The sequence below is a fragment of the Seriola dumerili genome, unplaced genomic scaffold, assembly GCF_002260705.1.
Source record: "Seriola dumerili isolate Sdu_G_001 unplaced genomic scaffold, Sdu_1.0 BDQW01000008.1, whole genome shotgun sequence".
Taxonomy (NCBI): domain Eukaryota; kingdom Metazoa; phylum Chordata; class Actinopteri; order Carangiformes; family Carangidae; genus Seriola; species Seriola dumerili.
Window position 1 is genome coordinate 131,721 of NW_019174263.1, and position 22,599 is coordinate 154,319.

Below are 22,599 nucleotides of genomic sequence, written 5' to 3' on the forward strand. Positions count from 1 at the left end.
TCCAGTCTTCTTGGCTGAGTCTCTATGAGCTCTGAACACCTGGATTTTGGTGGATTATCCCATTCTTGCTAACAGATCCTCTGAAGCTCTGGAGTAGGTTTTCTTCATGGACCTGCATTCATCCTTCTCTCAGTTCTGACCAGTCTCCTTCTCCCTGCAGCTGAGAAGCCCCTCCTAACAGCACCATGCCTCATCATAGGGATGGTAACATCCAGGTGATGAGCAGTGCCTGGTGTCTATCAGACATGGTGTTTGGAGTTCTGACCAGACCAGAGAGTCTTGTTCCTCCTGCTCTCAGAGTCTTTAAATGCTCTTAGTCAGACTCCAGCAGGCTTCATATGTCCTTTACTCACAGTGTCTTATGTCTCGACTCTCTACCATAAAGACCTGATTGATGGAGAACTGCTGAGACGGCCGTCCTTCCAGGGGGCTTCTCCATCTCTGCAAAGGACTTCTGACTCTCTGTTACAGTGACCTCCTCCCTGACCAACATCCTTTCCTGGTTACTCAGTTTGTCTGGACAGCAAACTCTAAAACAGTCCTGGTTCCAGACTTCTTCAATTTCAGTTATTGTTCCTACTGTTCTCCTGGGAACACAAAGAGCTTTAGAAAGGGATTCATACTCTTGTTGTTGTCTATGCCTTGTAGCAATTTTACTATGGAGGTCGGTCTACAGAGAGTTCCTTGGACTTCATGGCTTCATGGGACCTTATATAAACAGGTGTGAGCCTTTCTTTGCCCAATCAATTTAGCTTGCCATAGGTCGACTCCAGTCAAGTTGTAGACTCATCTCAAGGATAATTACAGCAAACAGGAAGCAGCTGACCACAGGTTGGAGCCGCAATAGAAGGTCTGAATGGTTTGTGTAGGCTGATGTGCAAAAGTAGCAATTTTATCCATTTAAAATTAAATATTTTACAATTTATTTTACAAATAAATTACAACACAATAAAGTGTACAAAAGGTGATGGAGTCTGAAGACTTTCTGCAGCCACTGTAATTCTGCAAAATGAGCTATAGTGGTTTTATAATGTGATAATTTACATTGTATTAGAGCCACTTCTGTTTCGTCCATTAATAAACATCAATGGACCACAAAGAGGTTGAAAAGTATCAGAAGCTTGATACACTTCCACCACATATCACCAGTTTATAACATCATTAAGGCTAACAGTGTTAGCAGTAACAGTTGCCTTCTTTTGCATTCAGCAGACACACCGGGTGAAAGTCCAAAACTCTTTTTTTATCTTCATTGGCTCCTAAGAAAAAGAAGTAGTTGTAACTGTAACTATGTCTGCCTGCTGTGCTGAGCAGGTAGTGTTCAGTATGTTTATCAGTATATTAATGTGGTGTCTGCAGCGGTTTATTTGAGTGGTTCATATTAAACTGCCTTAAAACCAAAACCCCACCAAGGGGCAGCTCATAATACATTAGGGATGCAGGCAACTATTATTTTTATCATCAGTCCCAATTATTTTCGCTGTTAATCAATTAGTCCTTTGTATATTAAATGTCAGAAAATAGTAAAAAGTGCCTATCATGATTCCCAGTGCCCAACATGTCCTCATATGTTATCCTATTATAATATCTCTATTAAAATAATGACTCAGAACAATTAATCAATTATCATTTGTATTAATCAGCTAATTGTTGCAGTGGTGTAAATTATTAACTTTGGGTATAGTTTTCATTTAATCAGGAGTACAAGAACTTTAAGGTTCTTCCGCATCTGAGCCATAGATTAAACTCTTCTTGACTTTGTATGCAGGTGCCAGAATTGAGGAGTTTCTCTATGAGAAGTTGGACAGGAAGGCACCGTCCAGAATTACCAATGGAGAGCTGCTGGGTCAATATATGCAGGATGCAGCAAAGGAATTTGGTTCTCCATATGGTAAGTCTTAAACACAACATGACTCTGTTTACAGCCTGTATGTAAACTTGACCTCTGTTTACATCAGAAAGAATCTACCCAATAAGTTGAAAGGTCACCTGACTGCTAGATACAAGTTTGCCAGCTCTTCTTCACTCATTTGTATGATGAGGATGTATCCAGGTACAGATTGTTGGCTCTGTAGTGAAATGCAGTGATGCACCAGTGAACTGGTATTTTCCTGCCAGTCACTAAGGTTATTTCTTCCACAACAGTGCGTAATGGCTGGAATTCAGCATTTTTATTATTCACTGCTTTTTTCTACTGTGACATATTAACACTTTGCCTGTGAAAAAGTCCTATGAACAGTAGTTTGTGAGTTAGTGAGAGCAGCAGCCGTATCAGTCATGTATCCCCAGTGCTGCCTTATTAGCTAACTTTTGAAGTAATGTGACTCGGCTTAACTTGCTCCCAAGCCTCCCTTCTTTGTCTCTGATTGGCTCCACCACACATCACACACACCACTGACTTCTGCCCCATTTACACACCTCATGGTAATGTTGAAGCATTTTGGTTAAATAAATTACTTTTTGTTTCTTATTTCAGAGTCTTGTCAACCTTTAGCCAGGTGACAACACTGTGCTCTGTGTGTTGTAGCCACAGTAACATGGCTGCAGACTATATACAGTATTATTCATGTGGTGTAGATTACAAAGAGCAACTGGAGCATGGCCCCATGGCTCCTTTCCCTTGGGCACTTTTATTGGATCTATATTTAGCTTTGAGTAGAGACACAGGCAATGTTAAAAGTCCACATTGTGTCTCCATCATACACATTGCCAAATAACCGACTTGAAAACATGTGATGATACAAATCAAAGACAAAAATATGGATGAAAAGAAGGAGATAGTAGTAAACTAAGGAAACTGTTTTTGAGAAACAAATGCATGACTATTGAAATCAGTCATCAGGCTTTCTTCAGCCAGAAAATGTGGTTTTATGTTATGATTTCACAAATGATTTCTGTGTTAGTACAAAAATACGCATAACAGCAGAGGTAATAACAGCCTACGTGGTTTTATTTTTATGTATTTTAACCTAGAAATTTTCGTCTGGAGTGCAGCACGTAGTTTGTGTCGGTTGAGGGTTGTAACACATCTGATGCATCACACAGAAAGAAGTAGTTGAGGTACAGTTGCCAGGTGCAGATTCAAGGGCTTGTCGACTACAGTGTCTTAAACTATCCTGTACCTTCAGAGGACGTGTTGAAGCCTAGGAGGGGTGTGTTATTTGAAATGAAGCCTCTGTGGTGAATGTTTTTCAGGGAGCACTCTGATCAAGGTGGGGGAATGTGAGAGGAGATTAGGAGCAGCAGAGAGGGAGTTCCTCCAGACATCAGCCATCAGCTTCCTGACCCCCCTCAGGAACTTCCTGGAAGGAGACTGGAAGACCATTTCAGTGAGTTCTACTGGTGCAGTAGTATTTTAGGGAGGAGGGATGTCACATTCAATTAGAAGACATAAAAACTTCCCCCTTGACTTCACATATTCTGGATGGTGTTGAAAGAAATAATCTCTCATGGTTTTATTCAGTATACAACACTGGGCCAGGGACAGACCTGTGGCAGCAGAAGGCTCAGATTGTAGTTTATCCATAGCAAACATGAAAGTGGTGTCATACTTTAATTGTCGACATCTGAACATGACTCATCGCTGTTTTTTTCATCATGATCATTTATAGTAATGGAAAAATTCATGTCGCCTAATTAATGAAAATTAACATGATGATTAATCTCTGTTTTATAGTATAATAGAAAAATCACATTTTGTACTTTGGCCTGACTTTGTATGATCTAGGACATAAATCTATCATCACACCTTTACCAAAGTGTCTATCTTTGGAAATGTTGAGACTTCCAATAGTTACAGTACAATAAATAAAACTAGAAAATTCCAGGGAAATTTTGAGTGCCACGGGGGCTACTGCCGGGATAGGGTTAGGGTTAGGGTTAGGGTAAAAAATCTTCTCTGTGTCACTGTAGCGATGACATCACGCAGCCCTTGGCTGTCAGAGGTCAGGTCAGGAGCTGCCGTTGCCATGGCAATGTGAAAATCTGCCCAGAATTTGGCTTCTACATGGCTTCAAACAATTGCAAATTATGAGAAAACCGTTACTTCTTTTCAAAAACCGAAAACACCGTGAGAGACACTGAAGCCAGAAGTTTCTTACAGTCTCTATTTTATTCAGATATTCCTTAAAATGAGTGAGTAAGCTCAGTGCAAAGACAGAGTGAGATTCTTTTGAAAGAAAAAGACGATTACATTAGGTGTCAATGAGAGTGAGACAGGTATTGCTGCCGGACTCGGCAACCCCGTTTAAATTTTGTGCAGACCCTGCCTGTCAAAGTTACATTTTATGAATCCCAACAACTATGTTATTTTTTACTGCTTCACGCACTCTAGCCAACTGACGCTATCACTCTAACTTTGAAGAAAAAGTGATTTCCACTCCTCCTTTGAGTGGTCATACTTTGAAAAGTTTACATGTTATGTAAAAACAGTTGCTGTGTTTTGGAGAGAACAGAAGTTTTCCTCCGTTTTATAGTTTGAATCAAATTTCTACGTGCAGGTATGAGAGAGCTAGGTGACTCAGAAAAAAGGTGAAATTTTGTGGGTTTTTAAGCCCAAAGGAATATTAATAAATGCCTCGGGGATCTGCCCCGAGGCACTCCTCTCAGCTATTCTAGCTGTAGAGGAGTGCCTCGGAGCTGAGCACCCGTGGCACTAACTAGAAAATTCCTGGAGAACTTTTGAATGTGCTTGGTGCGTGTATTTCACTCCTCACATTTCAATCTGTACAAAGGATGTTACTTTCAGTTTCATTCATGTCGTAGAGATATTTCCTGATACTGACCTCAGTCAATGCAGGTGTCCCTCAAAAGCCATTTGAAGCTGTCAAGACTGGCCAAAATAACCTCACACTGATGGTTTCAAACCCAAACTTGTCCCCACAACCATAGCAAGACATGTACATATACATATACATTCCCTAACAGAAGTTGATCTGCAGTAAAGCTATAGAACTATATCCCCATATAGACAATAGCTTCTAAGATCAAACTTTTTACTACCTCTTACCTTTTTGAGACTCTTATTTTGAAAGTGTATCCATGTCATTGGGATGGCATGTGTCTGTAAATGTCTGTGCTTCTGTGTTTGGCAGTATAAATTGCAAAAGGTTTTGTACAACAGAGCTAATAATTCCCTCTTATCCTGTTGAGACTTTTATTTTGATGGTTAATCCAAATATATGTGTGTGTGTGTGTGTGTGTGTGTGTGTGTGTGTGTGTGTGTGTGTGTGTGTGTGGTAGAGCTGCCCCACAGAACCCCAGTAAGTTCTATGTACCTGGTTGAGACTCTTATTTTGAAGGTGAATATCCAAAAAGTAAGATGGTGTTTGGGTGTGTCTGATAATGTGCATGCATGTATTGTTGTGTGAGGCAGTAGAGCTGTCTACCATAGAGCCTCCAAAAAACTTGTGTTACCAGGTTGAGACACTTGTACAGTTCATATCCATAAGGTGGTGATGGTGTTCGTGTGTCTTTCAATGTATGTGTGTGTAACCCATGTTACGAGGCCTTAACTGTGCAATAAATTATTATGGCTGAATTAATATTTTCTATATAGGAAGGATTAGAATTAGGAATAGAAACAAAAATACAAACAAACAATGGTTTATGGTTGAAAAATTAGTGAACATTAGTGAACAGTTAATTATTGAAAATAGTTAATTAAGGTAGAAATGTATTGCTCATTGTGAATGTGCTGTGTTTGAAATATATATAGTGGTTTCAGGTGACATTGGAATGGAATAGCTCTAAAATCAGAGGTTTCATGGTTACACCTGCTATACTAGGGTTATACATTTTATCCTCCAATTGGAGCTCTTTTTACTGTCGGTGTGTCGCCTAGTTTTTTTTTTCTCTCTCCCGCTCTTCTGTCGCTATTGAGATCAGAGTCAGACGCACGTTGTGTCGCTCATGATAGACTGCGCTGGAGAATGTGGTGGATAACTTTGATACTAGCTGGATAAGTGGAATAGTTCCTGTCCACAATGTGAAGTGTCTAGAGGATGTATATTTAACCCTCTTTTTGGCCTACTCAGGCCGGGTCCCCCCCTGTTGTCTCCCTGTTTGAGTTGGATGTGACATCTTTGGAAGAGAGTGGATTTCTTCTGCTGCTGTTCTGCGCTACAATAGTGGTGGTAGAGTGCAGTGGTTGTGGCGAGCCAAGCTAACTGGACAGACGTTCCTGAAAGAGTTGAACTGTTGCTTCCATAAGAAATCCTGGTAGGACTGATCATTGCCAGAGCACTGAAGGATACAATTCATAGACTGCGCATTTTCAGCCTTTCACTGGACTGAGAAAGGAAAGAAAAGAGAGACTGTTTGTATTTGAGTAATTGTACACTTGTGTTTAAGTTGTTATCATCGATTTGTTGGTTGATGCAGATATTTTGGCAAATTCACTTTTTTTTGACAAGAGGTTAAAAAAGGGAAGGGTGCTTTGGTATGTACACCTAGGTTAAAAGGGTGTCGCTTACACACAAAGAGGTCTGTCTCAGAAATAAAATTATAGTGCATGTAGGACTTAGACTCTAAATCAACCTATAACCAGGTGAGCACTAGTCAGTGTCTATATGTGTAGTATGAGATGTATAATGAGTGACTCTTCTCAGAACAGGAAGCAACACATTGGTTATTGTTGTTATATGTTTTATTCTCTTTGTGCCAACAATATCTAAATTAGGGCTGGGACGATTATCCAACGTAATCGACGTTGTCGATTATAAAAATTATTCGACGTGGAATTTTAGTGTCGACGCGTCGTGTAAAACCACACAGGGTAAATGTTCATAGAACAAAATCGGAACTTTCTAATGGGACCGTTTATATCCATCGTCTTTGGTTTACCCGGATACAAGCGCAGCACAAGGGCTGGGACAATGCGGTGACGTAATTGAAGTCATTGACTACATGAATGATTTGCGTCTGTGTAATCTATTTGAACAACATGGCGGCGTCTACCAGCAGTACGACGGAGCGTGTGGAGCAACACGCGGCAAAAAAGGCTCGCACACAGTCCTCCAAAGTTTGGGAATACTTTTATCTTGACACCAACAGTGCGGTAGTCTGCAGACTCTGCAAAGTGCATCTTCATTTGTGTGTGTGTGTTGGACGGGGCAAATTGTTATATTAAATGACTAACTGGAAAATAATTGCAATAAAATTACTGTTAGGTTAATAAAAAAAATAATCGTTAGATTAGTCGAATAATCGAAAAAATAATCGCTAGATTAATCGTTTGGGACAGCCCTAATCTAAATACACTTCTTTTTTTTAAAGTATATTTTTTTGGGCTTTTGTGCCTTTATTGGACAGGATAGTAGAGAGAGACAGGAAATGGGGAGGCAGAGAGAGGGGGAATGACATGCAGTAAAGGGCCGTCCGATGCGGGATTCGAACCGGGGCCGACTGCAGCGAGGACTGTAGCCTCTACATATGAGGCGCCTGCTTAGACCACTACGCCACTCGACGCGAAAATACCGATTTAACCCAAAAGAGTATCAAGTCTTGTGACCCGTTTAACGTTTCAACAATTTTTGTACGTTGAAGTATGACGCAGCAGTAGAGCTCCAAAGAGGGCTGGGTTTGGTCGTTTTGAGGACGTCTCCCCATTCATTCTCTATTTTCGCCTTTAATTGCCATTTACATCGCCATGATTACTCAAATTGCTAAGAAAAGTCAATGTGATGAGCTGGGGTGGTTTCTTATATATAAAAGAACCCATATTATGTTAAAGGTTCCGTAAACCATCCTCGCTGCAACTAGATTCGTCTAGCTTCGTCAGCCACACTGTGGCCTCCCGTCGGCCACAACCCCCTCCACTTCCCCACTACCTTCATGTTCTCAGTCAGCAAGGTATTATGAAGCTCAGTGAAAGTGGACACTAAACATACAACAAGAAGCTTGACTGAATAAAGTTCCATGAACACGAGAGCCAACAGAACAATCCAGACTCAACTATTAGCCCACACTAGCATTGTCATGAAATGCTCCACAGCAGTGCTAGCAGTTATCCAGCTACCGATAGCAAAATTTCCCGAACACATTTATAATATGTGTAACAGCAAGTACATGTACAGTATAGTACAGCTAACGTTGGCATGCTACCGTAGACGTCACTAATGAAAACAGACATGTAACAGTATGCACCATCAAGTTACTGACACATGGAGGAATAATAAAGGAAGAAAAACCAGTTCTGAGTCAAGCTGGACGCTTTAGCAGCTTGTAGGGCTCTCCTCTCATGGTCAGACTGAGACAGAAATTCAGTTTTGGACTGATCCACTGGGACCAGCTGCACCACTGACACTGACAGAGCCGGTAAAAACTTTAAAGACTTTATGGATGGGGGGGGGGGGGACTTAGTTCTCTGCTCAGGGTGGCATTACTCCAAAGAGTTGTTTGCTGCTGTGTGATTGTTTAAAATCTCATTTACAGAACCTTTTAAAATACTGAACTTTACAAGTTCTTCTACTAGTCGTAGGAAGCCCATTGCTGTTTGTCATGGGCTCGGTATCACCTGATTTAATGGCATCATGCTGTGAATTGCGCTGTACCCATACCTCCCTGACTGTGTCATTTTCGTGTACTTCAGAAAGAGCGACGTCTGCTGGAGAATCTTCGCCTGGACCTGGACGCTTGTAAAACACGTCTGAAGAAGGCCAAGTTGGCTGAGGCAAAGGCTGCGGTGAGTCCTTTATTGCCTCCCAACCCCGTAACCCCCTCCCTGAACATGTTCCCATAATAATGTGATAAAACCTTTGGTGGTGCTGACTAAGTGTGTTTGTATCCACAACCTTTTCAGTGCGAGGGTGAAGTGAGTATTAAAGACATTTTTAAAGACTTTGAGTTTGATTCACATGAGTTTTTCTACTGTCCCACTTGCTTTGAATTTATTTTCTGTGCCATTGATTTCCTGGTGGCAAGAAACTGTTAATGACTGAAAAAACATCTTTGACCTGAAGCTGAATCTGTGCAGAGAGAGCCTGAAACTTGTAGCATATCAAAGAGCATGATGGGAAATTAACGCCAGTCACTGACGAAATTCAGCAAAACTTTGGGCTGTGTCTGGTGGTGATAGCTTATTCCACCATCCGCTTCCTCTCGTAACCAGGGTTTAGCAGTGAGAACAACTGTACCAGGATCTGATGGTCCATTAAAATACAAATAATAAAACAAACTATAAATTCAATTTGATGAACTCTCTGCTGAAAGGATCTGTGTGTTCAAATTCTTCTGTTTTTTTTTTGTGATGATTAATTTATTCATGAATGTCTTTATTTGACAATGAGAATTGACTTCATGCTAATATTTGCTACATGGTGAAAAGATTCACTTTATTTTCTGTGAATGGACATTTAAGTACAATAGATTTGGATTATGAATCAGCAATAATTCACTAACAGTCTCTGTAACTCTGTAACTGTGGTATACCACACAGCCTGGCATGGTTCACCTGTGTATTTATAAATTGTACCTGTAATAGAAACGGGTTCACTAAACAGTTTTATAGATTGCTGCTGGAAAGCCAGGCTCAGACTACAGGGGTTTCACCCTACTGACAATCAGAGGACAAATCTGGTCTTGGACCAATATTCGGTCCAGATTATCTGGTAATGTGATCACCTTAAACCTCCTCAACTGCTCATAGGCTTGTAGGGGGGCCCGATAAGGATTTAAAATCAGGATTATTGATTACAACTGTGTTTACGTCAGTCCAGGAGCAGCTGACAGTGTTTCCAAGCAATGGTAAACAGTCTAGCGCTTGAGGCTAATGTTAGCTAATGTATTACTGTTGACAGATATTAGAAATAAAAAGTTAAAATCTCACCTCCAGTTCTCCCTGAAGAACAGCTGACCAGTGTCTCATTGTCTGATCCTTCTGCTTTTGTTTTTTCTTATTGCATCAAGTTGTTGCACCACAGGCCCCGTTTTATTTACATTTGCTTCCCCATTAGATGAGATCACACGAGCTGGTGCATCGCTCTCTTATTGCTCCCACTGGCAGGATAATCTTAACATCCTGTATGATGCTCAATTTTTTTCAAATGTTGTAGTGTGAGCATGGTTGAGAATAGACACAAGACAATATATTAAGTTTCTCCTTATGTGTTCGATGCAACCCGATTCCAAAATCAGTTTAATACTTCGCTTGTCAAGCGCATGTCTATGTGGTGAAACACAGACTGACAGGCTGACAGGTCATTGGTCTCAATGCATGAGGACTTCAGCTGGCTAGCAGAACAATATAATCAAATGTAATCAAAACCATTTTTTTCATTTCATTTCTGGAAAGTGAAGATAAATCCACAAAGAATCCAAAATCCAAAGATCTGGTGAGAAAAACCACAGTTTCTTTTAATCTGTTGCTGTCAATGTCTTAGAAAATAATATGATATTATTTTACCAGCAGCAGCATAAGACCAGCATAAGACCAAAAAAATTGTACTTAAATCTGACATCCTCCACTAATCAGGTTCGATTCCCTGGCACAGAAAGTCGTAATTGAACCTTTCACCATGATATATGAATGATTGAAGTCCTTCTGCTTTTCTTGAGGCTTCTTTTTGTTTCACTGCTGGACAGAATAAAGTCTGACTGTTTCAGTATGATTTTGACAGCCATGATGCATGTTAGCATGTGCATGGTGAACTACTGCTGACTAGCCTTAAGACTAGTAATATCAATGACTGTCCCACTTACAGAGGATTAGTCAGGTCAGTGAACTAGACAAACAAGTCACGAGTTTCACTGGTGTTTGAGAGGATGGTTACACACAGCTGTGTTGCATCACCTCTGCACCTTCCCCAGGCATGACACACCTGACACAGGTGTGCTGGCAGGGTGAACCACCTGTAAATGGATGTATGTAGAACAAGTGAATTATCAGTCACTGATACTAAAAAACAGCTCTCTGTTTTCTGTGTGTAACTCATCAATATCATGATTACTTTCTTCATTGGTCATTTTATCTGTGTTTCTCACACAGTGTTTGTATGGTTGCCATACACTAAGTGCATCATTGTTAAATAACTCTACTGTCTCTGTAGATGGCTCCAGATTTTCAGGAAACCAGACCCCGCAACTACGTGCTGTCTGCCAGTGCCTCTGCGGTAAGGAGACAATCCTGTACATAAATATATATATATATATATATATATAAAGAATGGAGTAATGATAATGATCAGGTTGTATCCACATACAGTTCAATCAGAAATAGAGGTTGATGGGGGTGGGTGGGAAAACTTAAACGTTTAGAAGTTGCTGTTTGAAAGTATTTATGAATCTGGACTTCAGTGTTGTTTAGTTGGGAGGTGTTTCCTTCTGTAACTGGTGATAATGAGCTCAGAGGTACATACCAGACCTCTGTGTCATGGCTGATATTGTGCTGCAATGATGAAAGTTCGCATACCATTCATAAGAAGCGTCTGATGCCCAAACGGATGTGTCTCATTAAACCAGGAGGCAGAGGTTGGATTGCTACAGAGAGTGATTGAGTCACATTTTTAACAGTGACAGAGCTAAAGACAAAAACACACAGTGTTTTTACTGTAGTTGAAACATGAGTATAGTACCAGGATGTGTTTGGGAGTTGGTTTGGGTCAGATGAAATGTTCTCTTGCTGTGGTCATGTGCTTCCTCTGCTCCTTTGTGGTCATTAGAAAGAAATAGAAACCTCTCACACCAGACCTAAAACACAGTCCAGTTCAGTACTTCTTCTGTTTGTCTTTGTTTAACAGGCACACTCTTCACTGCTTCTTATATGTAACCTCTCATGTTCTCCTCTTCTCATGCTCTCATATTCTGTCTTTGCTGTTGTTTGTCTTTCTTTAACAGGGACACTCTTCACTGCTTGTATTTAACTGCTTCACTGCTTTATTTAACATCTCATGTTCTCATGTTCTCCTGTTCTCATATTCTCCTATACTCATATTCTCCTGTTCTCATGTTGTCTTTGTTGTTGTATGTCTTTCTTTAACAGGGACACTCTGCACTGCTTCATGTATTTAACCTCTTCAGGAACATCCAGCTCTGAATATTCTGATCCTAAATTAACAGCATCTCAAACATTGACATTTTAATACTCAGGGCTGGATATTGTAAACAATATATTTTATAATGTTGTAATAATCCTCGGCTCTGGTTGTCAATGTGAGAAATCCTTCTTGTAACTTGTTTCTCCTCTTTTTGCTGCGTCCTCTCAGCTGTGGAGTGAGGAAGTGGAAAAAGTGAGTACACCAGTGATGTGCTTGTGAACTTCTTTCACCATCTGTTTTCTGACCACTTCTAATAGCTACATTGTTTGTGCCGGTGTCAGTGTGGTGTGGACAAAAGTAAGTCATAACACACTGAAGTGAGTTAACAGCAGACACGTAAATCAGAATTTGTTTAGACAATCTTTAGGTGTACTTATACCTTTATTCTCTATGGAGCTATAACTCCAGACTTCTCAGGTTTTACTCTCATCACTGTTCTGCACTGAACACAATGCAGTCTATAGATAATTCAGTAATAAAAAACATCTCAAGTCTTCTCTGATGAAATGTGTCCTCTGAGAGCTCTGGAAACATGTGAAACTTCCTCAGTGACATAATGATTACATCACCTGACCTATCAGATTATTTTTACTATCATCAGTCTGTCGTATCATATCATTTAGAAATGCTGTGTGTCTCTAACATTGTTCTTCCTGTTTCAGGCTGAACATGAGCTGCGAGTGGCACAAACAGAGTTTGATCGCCAAGCAGAAGTCACACGGCTACTTCTGGAGGGCATCAGCAGTACACATGTATGTAAGCCACAACACGCTTACTTTCAGCTCATACAGGCAGGGACATCATGTTTCTAACCTCATCAACATTAGGTTTAAAATTGGGTTTTTTTAAAACAGAAAATTATTCTGCATTTTATTCACTTTTATGTTGTACACCTATTTTATACTGCACACTAAATACACCATATGTACAGTATATGTATGTATAATTCAACACCATCAAAGGAGCCACTTATTGCATAATGAGTACTTAAACTCCACAGACTACTCATCTTATCTCACTCAAGACTACAGACTGCAGAGTCTGACTTGAGTGAGATGAGTTCAAATAAATAATCAGTCCTGTTGTATTGTTTTCATCAGGTGAATCACCTGCGCTGTCTGCACGAGTTTGTGGAAGCCCAGGCAGCCTTTTATAAGCAGTGTCACCTCCATATGCAAGAACTTCAGAAAGAGCTGGGCAGGTGAGAACCAGGCAAGAGGTCACATGGGCTGCCAGTCATCTTCATGCTGACTCTACTTTAATTCTAGTTCTAGGTTTCTAAGCGTGCAAGCCTAGATGATTCATCACTGTAAAAGATTTGATCAAGTGCTGACAATTGGCAGAACAGTTTGTGTATTCCAGGAACTTTTTTTTCAGCGTCACAATAAACATGTAGGTGCCCGCTGTCTGCAGTTCTTCAGTTAACACGCCACTGTGGCTGCTTCTCATTCCTCACTGCAACGTCCTATTTCGCAAACCTGGTCTGTCCAATGTATCTCAACAAGACGTCACAGTGAACTGACTCACTGCACACACAATGATCTGTTCTGTTACTGCCTGAGATCAGCAGTTTTAGGCTCCAGCTCTTTTTGTTCATACTAGAATTAATAATATTTTATGAGTCTTGTTTGTTTAAGCACACCTAAGAACATTTCAATTTAAAGTTGCACACAATTTACTGACTTTACTGTATCATTTATGAATCTTTATTTTATAATCGTTGGAATTTTGGGTAACAACAAATACTTCATTTATTTTTAATGCTACAGTTTTTCTTTCCCTCTGTGTGTCTGCTCTGACCTACACTTTTGCTTTTTAATGCTGTAAATCACTACAGCAGGTATCATAACGATCACATATTATTAGGCTCAAACAGTGAGGTTCAATCAGCTTTGCAGCGACATATACAGGATACTGTGGTAGTAAGACTTGAAGGCGAACTCATTTACAAAATGTCTACCTTCTTTGCATACAAATGTAAATTTGTGAATTGGACTGTGCTCCGACTTGGCTTTTCTACCTAAAGGTCTTTTTGTGGTGTTTTCCTGACCTTTGCCTGTCAGGGTGGTGTCATGGTGCCCAGCGGAAAGGTCATGGTGCACAGACATTTGCACAAAGTTCATTCAGTTGAGGCATGCAAACAAGTTATTAGTATTTAGGTGTCTTAATGTTGCACCTGAGAAAAGAAGTGTTAGAACCATGTCTGTTTCTGGCCCAGCGTCACTCCACTGGCAACACTTGTAATAATCCAGTTAATCACTGTGGACACCTTGTTTTAAGACAGACTGAGAAACAGTGAACCCATCATTTAAATCCAAGCAGCCGTGTGAAGGCAGAAGGACAGATGTGATGATAAATCTGTAGCCGCACGGTGTGGTTACCTTCATCAAATCATGTGAATGATGCCAGGCTGCTGCAGCATAAGCCCACACACATCAGACCGGCAGGTGATAACTCGATGATCACTTGGTGATAACTGTTTGTGGTGGCAGATGGCTTTGCATAACAACCTCCTTCACAACGATTTTATTATTATTTTTATTATTATTAACATATACATTTTTTTTTCCATGTTTCATTTTCTATTCTTGAAATGAATTGTGAGAGTGTGTTTATTAATCACCACTCCATCTGGTCTATTAGTCCAGCCCTTTGCACTGCTACACAACGGTGAACTAAAACAGCAGGTGTTCTTGGAGGCAGTCACACAGACTGTACACAGTCCCTAGTTCTGTCTTTCCAATGAAGAAGTGTTTCTCATGGTATAGTCGGCTTCCTGTCATCTGTTATTTTTGTGTGTCTGTATGTTCTGACAGTCACACCTGCCTGCTTTCCCTCAGGCTTCCCAATGCTTTTTCTCTGAATTCCACTCACTCCATGGCTGCTGCTGGCTCTTCAGCAGAAGGCGTCAGCAGCCCTGTGGAGACAGACACGCTGAAGATCGAGGAAGTTCAGGCGCCAGCTACAGGAACCCGCAAGGCCAAAGTCCTGTACGACTACGATGCTGCTGACTCCAGTGAGCTCTCCCTTCTTGCTGATGAGGTGAGTTTTCATTGTCAACCTGTTGTCTCACTCGTGGCATTTGCTGATTCAACTAATGTGTCTGCCCTTTTCCCTGAAGGTTAATGTTTTATTTCCTGGGTGTAGACAATTTTTTCTGACTACAGTGCAGAAGACTTATCCCTGTTGCTAGTCAATGAGTCAGTGTAAAACTAGCTCCCAGCAGCTACATTTTAACACACAGCTGCTGTGGTGTAATATGTTTTAAGTCATGGTGGTCAGATTCAGCCTTATATGAAGGACAAAAAATGACATAAGTATAAATAAATAGATAAATAAATGCTGAAATATATAATTAAATACATAAATAAATGCAAAATAAAAACATTTTGGTAAAAAAAAATCTTATCTGTATTTCTACATTTATGTATTTGTTTATTTCTGTATGTCTATTATTTCTGTATTTATTTATTTATACATTTATTTATGTGTCCCTATATTAATTAGACAGGCGGTCTTTCCTTAGTCTAAAGATGGATTGCTTATAGTGGTGTGATCAATTGGATGGATTTGCTACTCCTGCCTTGACTGATACACAGGAGCTTTGCCTTTCCAGTCTTGCCAACTCAGTGACTTTGACACTAAATGTAGTTTCTTCTCAGACTCATTTGTTTCATAAAGCAACAAATCTATAGTGACTTTTGAACAACCTTGGCCACTTTCTATCAAAGAGAGCCCCCTCTGCCTCTACTGTTGTGAGTGAGAGGCATAGAAGTACTCAGTCCACACAGGAGTTGACACAGACGTGAATGAGCCTCTAACTTTCTCTCTGAGTGATCAGACGATGTCGTGGTTATAAAATCTGGATTTTAACGGCAGCTTGGTAATGGTACAGACTAGAGGACGGTGATCAGGCAAAAAGATCATGTGACAATCTCTTTGCTTAGAATAGAAACCCACTCTCTGAACCATGATCCGGATGGTAAATAGACTTGCACTTATTTAGCACGTTTCAAAGCGCTTTACTGTACTTGCCAAATTCACCCATTCACTCACCACACTCATACACTGATGAAACAGCCATCAGGGGCAATGTGGGGTTCAGTATCTTGGAGCCGGCCTCGAGAAGCCGGGATCAAACCACCGACTTTCTAATTAGTGGACGACCTGCTTTACCTCTGCCCCATCTGCATCATGTTTCCAGTCTGATTTCATTGTGCATATGCATTGTGAATGCATAGATAAATGTAGAAATACAGAAATAAATAAATGTAGAAATGTATTTATTTCAGCATTTATTTATTTAATTATTTATAATTTTATACTTGTCATTTTTCATCCTTCGTAGCCGTATGCTGACTGGTCATATGTGGACTGTGCAATTGCTGGTTTGTATTGAGATGATTTTATGTTTGTTCACGAGTTATCGACAGGCTTTGCTCTCTCTATGTGAGCTGTTCACCCTGCTTCTTTTCACCGCTCACGTGGCTTCAGGTGCTGCTGCCACTGTTCAGCAAAAATGACATAGTCTGACTTTAATTCAGTAACAACTAAAATGACAGGTTGGTGTGTTCTCAGGTTAGTGTGTTCTCAGGTTTGTGTGTTCTCTTAGTGTGGTCTCTGCAGCTGGTGTCTGTATCCTGACAAAGATTGTTTGTGATGAAAAGACACCACTGTATGATTGCCTGTGTGTGTTTGGAATTCCACCATGGACAAACAGAGTGGTGACTCTTCTGACCATCAGCCATCTGACCTTCACCGTCCATCAGTAGTTGAGGAAGGACAGAAGGCCACAGCTGTTCAATGAATGCTTCAGGTTCAGTGGGGACACCACTTGATGGGAAAGTGGTTGTATGAACAAAAAGCTCTTCTCATTTTGAGGTTGTAGCTACAGGTTGTGAACATCACACTTCCACACTTCTCAGCCAACAAAGGCTGATCAGACCTATTAGCTCAAAAGCCATGATGGAAGTCGCTATTATCACAGAGGCTTTTTATAGAAAATATTGACCCATAGCTGAGAGGTAAATTTGAAGACGATGGGTGGGGACAGCCTTTCGAATTTTTTTATTAAATTTATTAAATTTATTTAATTTTTACTTTTAATTATAGCGCCACCATATTGCCGAATGTGACAATATTTTTGGCGAAGCATTTACACACCATTTGGACTTATGATACCAATTTTCATGTGTCTGGCTCATTCCAGCTCTCTGCAAATTGAGCAAAGGCTTAATGCTGACGCACTGTCTGTTTTAGTTGTTAATGGTTCCGGTGTAGATGGCTTGTTTCCTTGCAACAAGGATCCTTTATCCTTGTTGGTCCCAAAAAATACTGTCCAAAGTCAAAACAACTTGCAGTTGGATATACCAATCCATTTATTTCAGTTTTAACAAAGTACTTATTTTGGAGTCACGTGATCGGCTGGACAGGATGGCAGCCTAGGCTTTCAGCTCCCGGCCCAGCATCGCCAAATTGTTGATTTTTTCGGAGCTACAGGTTTTCATACTGGCCTATTGTGTTGTCTAAAGATAGATAACAACGATGTCTACAAAAGCCAAAAGCACCCGTCAAGATATTGACGCCATTGCCGAGTCCGTATTGCAGAAGTAGCGTGACTATCTTGAACCACGCCTCTCCCAGATTCAACAGGTGGGGAAAGACAACGACGAGAAGCTAAGTGCTATCCAGGCTGAGCTAGCCACGCTGGCGGCCGGCCTTGGCACCATGAGATCCGACGTAAATACACTGAAAACCACCGTTGTAAGCAACTCCAGTACATTGAACAGACATGAACAGGCTCTTCAGGCTATGGAGCTCAAGCTAGCTGACATGGAGGACAGGAACAGAAGGTGTAATATCCGCGTCACTGGCCTTGAAGAGGGGCTTGACGGGTCCAATGCTACTCAGTTTCTTTCACACTCTCTACCTAAATGGTTCCCCACTCTCGGTGACATCCAGATTGAGATTATGAGAGCGCACCGAATTTACAACAACAACGCCCGCAACTGAGGAGCTAGCCGCACCCTGATTTTCGCTTTGCTTCGCTACTTGACCCGCCAGGCCATTCTGCGTGCTGCCAGGAAAGACCTCTCCATTGAAGGTCGGAGGATTCGCCTTTCTCCAGATTTCAGCAACTTCACCGTCAAACGACGCCAAGGTTTTCACCAGGCTATGGATGCAGCTCGAGCTAAAGGTCTGGACTTCTTTTTACTTTATCTGGCCACTCTAAAAGTTAAAGACGGTGCTCAGTACAAAGCCTTCACCTCACCCAAAGAGGCGGAGGATTTTCTGGCGTCAGTGCCGGCTCCATGCCCGGAGACTTCAGCGCGGGATGACAGCGCTTCCTCGCCTTGACCTCAGATTCACATCGGCCATTTCTGCGGCAGAACTCTGTCCTTGTTTGACGCCTAGTGGACCGACTCCCTGTCGAATTTAAGACTTGGTACGTGTGGGCTGTTGCTTTGTTTTTCTCACACTACTTCACAGGACAGACATCCTGCTGTCACCGGACACTGAGGACTGACATTAAGTCACCGCTTTACTAGCCACCTGATGCTCTTCAGTTGGTAAGTTGCCAATGAGCCTGATATAACTATGTTTATGGGTTATTATTTTTGTTTTATTATGGCAATAGTCTGTGAATGTTCTCATTCGTCCAGGTCATAGTTATCTCTCTCTCAAATTAAATCGAAGGCAACTGGACTTGTATTTGTCTGTGGAAGACGTTTCGCCTCTTATCCAAGCGGCTTCATCAGTTCATCATGTATTGGTCTCTCTAGTCCGCACTAGTCTGACCAAGAAAATGGAGTAGGACCCAGGTATTTAACCTCTTGTGGGTGGGTCCACCAAAGTACCTGTGAAAGTACTGGTTTCACCTGACCATTGTTGTGGTCTCATGTGGACGACCGTCGTTAGGGGTCAGGTGACCCTGTTGTTGTCCCCTGTGAACGACAGTCGTTAGGGTCAGGTGAGCCCCTGGTGGATGACGATCGTTGAGAGTCGTCTGAGGTTATGTTGTTGACTCTCCTGGGTACCGATGAAAGGGCGACATTGTAGATGGGGGATAGATGGTGTCGCAGACCCCCTCCCCTGTTTAGCGATGGCCTCTCCACTTTTACATAGATGGCTTCCTTGACTCCCCTTTCAAACCATCTGTCCTCCCTGTTCAAGATTTTGACATTGCTGTCTTCAAAGGAGTGTGCCTTTTCCTTTAGGTGGGAGTAGACAGCTGAGACAGGGCCTGAAGAGTTTGCCCTTCTGTGTTGGGCCATACGTTTGTTTAAAGGTTGTTTAGTTTCCCCAATATATAGGTCATTGCAATCCTCACTGCATTTGACCGCATATATCAGGTTGCTTTTCTGATTGTGTGGTGTTTTGTCACAAAACACCACACAATCAGAAAAGCAACCTGATGCGGACTAGTGCGGAAGGGAGAGACCAATACATGATGAACTGATGAAGCTGCTTGGATAAGAGGCGAAACGTCTTCCACAGACAAATACAAGTCCAGTTGCCTTCGATTTAATTTGAGAGAGAGATTATGGCAATAGGCATATCTGAGTTCATAAATAACCCAATTTTTGCACTATGTTCAGTCAAAATTGTATTTTGTGGGCATGGTGGTACCTAATGTTATTCTGTAGGCTATATGGAAGGCTTGAAAGTTAAAATACAAGACCTTCATACTATAACATGTTATGTATGATGCCTCAGCTTCACCAAGTTATTTTACCCAAGCTACAATGAATATTATGTTATAGTGCTGGGCTGCTGCTCCCCCTGACTGCCCTATATCCAATATGATCACAGACCTACTTTACAGTTTACATCATGTTTATATGTTCATGTTCTCTTTCTCTTTTTCTCCTTTTTTACATGTTTTATATGTTGTGTCCACGTCTCGTTTGTGTTGTGTAATGAGGGATTTACTTTGGGTGCACTTGTGTCAGAGTTATTCCAGAAAGAGGGCTATAGCAACATTTTTTCTTTGACCACATTCAGAACATTTCCTTTAGATTATGGGTGAACTTAACATTTTAGTGTGGAACTGTGGCGGATTGAATGCTCCTCACAAATGTGCTAGCACTCTTGGTTTGTTGAAGAGAAAGAATATTGACATAGCATTGTTGCAAGAGACGCATTTGTTGAAAGCTGACGCTGGTTGTCTTGCTAATAGATTCTTTCATACTGTAGCATTCTCCTCTGCTGACACGAAAACTAAGGGTGTGGCCATTGTTGCTAGACGTAGTCTTCCAATAAGAATTATAACATCCTGGGCAGATGACATGGGTAGGCTTGTGATTGCTAGAATAGAATTTAATGTAAGGAAAATAGCTCTTATTTCAGCGTATGCATCTAATGATTTCAACAGCAATTTCTACAATTTAATTACATCAAAAATGTTTGAATTAACAGAATATTCCTTCATTGTAGGTGCAGACTTCAATGCAGTGTGGGATCCAGTCCTTGATAAGTCGAGCACAACCTCCTCAGGGGGGCAGGTTATAGCCACGAACACTCTAAAATCTTGGGCCAGTAATTTGGGGCTTGTGGATATGTGGCGATTAATAAACCCCTCCATCAAAGACTACACTTTTTTCTCTGGCCGACATAAATCTTTTTCTAGAATAGACTTCCTTTTTGCTTCCCCCCAGCTCTTTCACCGTATTAATACTGCTGTTTTACTCCCGATAGTTCTGTCAGATTATAAAGGCGTCTTCTGTTCAGCAACTCTGGGTCGTCTATCTAAACGTGCAGCCAGATGGTGTTTTAATACCTCGTTATTAAATTAAATTAATTAATTAAATAAATTACAGGATTCAGAGAATTTGTTGTTTTCAATGCATGTTCTGTAGAGGACCCCAGAATCCTTTGGGATGCTATAAAAGGCTTCATTAGGAGTAACATAATATTATTTAGCTCTAATGCTCGCAAATCTAGATCTCTTCAGTTACAAAATCTTGAGGCAGAATTTTCCAGGTTGGATTATATTTTGCAAACTAATTTTACAGAGCAAGTTGCTCTACAGCGTACACTAGTTAAGAAGGAAATCAACAACATTTTGAAGCAACGGTCAGAATTTCAAATTCACAGGACACCCAACACCAGCTGTCGCTATATGCGGATGATGTTTTAGTTTTCTTGGAAAATCCTGCTCAGTCAGTACCACACCTTTTGACCATCTGTGAGGAGTTTGGTAATATGTCAGGTTTTAAAATTAACTGGTCCAAATCTGCTCTCTTACATCTAAATGACACTGCAAAAACATCTGTCCTTCCAGCCAATATTCCCATAGTACAAAACTTTAAGTATTTAGGAATTTAAATATTTTCTTCTTTAAATCAGATTATTAAGCATAACTACTCATTTGTACTGAATAAGATCTTGAGGGACATGGACCGGTGGATTGACCTCCCTATGTCTATTCAAGCCTATCTCTATTGTAAAAATTAATATTCTGCCCCGGATCAATTTCGTAAGCTCTATGGTTCCTCTTCCCCCTCCATCTGATTACTGGAGCAAGCTCCAATCTGCAAACTCCAAATTCATTTGGAACCGGAAGCGGCCACGTCTGAAATTGTCTTTTTCTTCAGAGAAGAAGGGAAGATGGCGGCCTGGCCGTCCCTAATTTTGAACTTTATTCTTGGTCGTTCGTGCTCAGGCCCCTGCTCTCCTGGTTTGATTCTCATTCTTCTGTCTCTTGGCGCATGCTAGAGAGCAATATAGTTCAGCCATGGACACTTCAAGATGTTCTCTTTAGTAACATTTCTAAAAAACAGTGTCAACTACGCCTTGGTCCCATTATCTCTCATCTTGTGCTGGTATGGAGATTAGTTGAAAAACACTGTTATCTTTCCTGCAAGTGGCACACCTTTTCTCCAATATTCAATAACAAGGCACTTCTAATTGGGGGGAGACCTATCTGTGCTCCCCAGGTGTTCACTATTTAAAAGACATTTATAATGATTTTGGATTACTCTCTTTTGCTGATATTAAGGATGTATTCGGTCTGCCAGGTTCCACTTTTTTCTTTTATTTACAGCTAAGGTCAGTGCTTAGAGTACATGACGTGCCCTGGCAATGTCCTTTACCTACCCACCCACTCCGAGATTTATTCACTAAACAAAACAGAGCTAAGGGTGTGGTATCCAAACTGTACCATTTTTTGCAGGTAACAGACCTTGTTTCACTCCCTGTGGAGAGGATCTGGAGGAGAGATTGCCCAGACCTCGCTCAGGATTTTTATTGGGACGCGATGTGGTCCAGCATTCATGAGGCATCTCGTAATCCAGATCATCAGCAAATTCACTTCAATTTCTTACACAGAACATACCTCACCCCTGTTAAACTCCATCACATGAAAATTATTAATGAGCCATGTTGTAATCTGTGCTCGTTGAAAGCCCAGGGCACATTTATTCACATGTTCTGGGACTGTCCTCCTGTCAGACAATTTTGGGGCAATATTGCATCCAAATTGTCTAATTTGATCGATGTTACAGTGCCTGTAACTATATCTGTGTTGATTCTAAATAATCTGTCAATCCTCAATATTTCTAAACTC

The 22,599-nt window shown here is 41.0% G+C and overlaps 1 protein-coding gene across 5 annotated transcripts in view; it reads left to right on the plus strand.

The window, feature by feature from the left end:
- LOC111222842 (endophilin-B2-like) overlaps positions 1–22,599 on the plus strand; it is a 47,725-nt gene that overhangs the window by 8,307 nt on the left and 16,819 nt on the right. The window contains exons 3-12 of one of the 5 annotated variants that reach the window (XM_022746721.1): positions 1,769–1,891; positions 3,196–3,329; positions 8,591–8,683; positions 8,801–8,812; positions 11,046–11,108; positions 12,201–12,224; positions 12,695–12,784; positions 13,133–13,233; positions 14,873–15,074; positions 20,469–20,766. In XM_022746721.1, the coding sequence (XP_022602442.1) occupies positions 1,769–1,891; positions 3,196–3,329; positions 8,591–8,683; positions 8,801–8,812; positions 11,046–11,108; positions 12,201–12,224; positions 12,695–12,784; positions 13,133–13,233; positions 14,873–15,074; positions 20,469–20,543 (917 nt within the window). In that variant the 3' untranslated portion in view covers positions 20,544–20,766. Of the gene's footprint in view, positions 1–1,768; positions 1,892–3,195; positions 3,330–8,590; positions 8,684–8,800; positions 8,813–11,045; positions 11,109–12,200; positions 12,225–12,694; positions 12,785–13,132; positions 13,234–14,872; positions 15,075–20,468; positions 20,767–22,599 lie in introns of those variants that run through there. The other 4 variants (XM_022746740.1, XM_022746702.1, XM_022746732.1 and 1 more) reach the window with 4 other exon arrangements.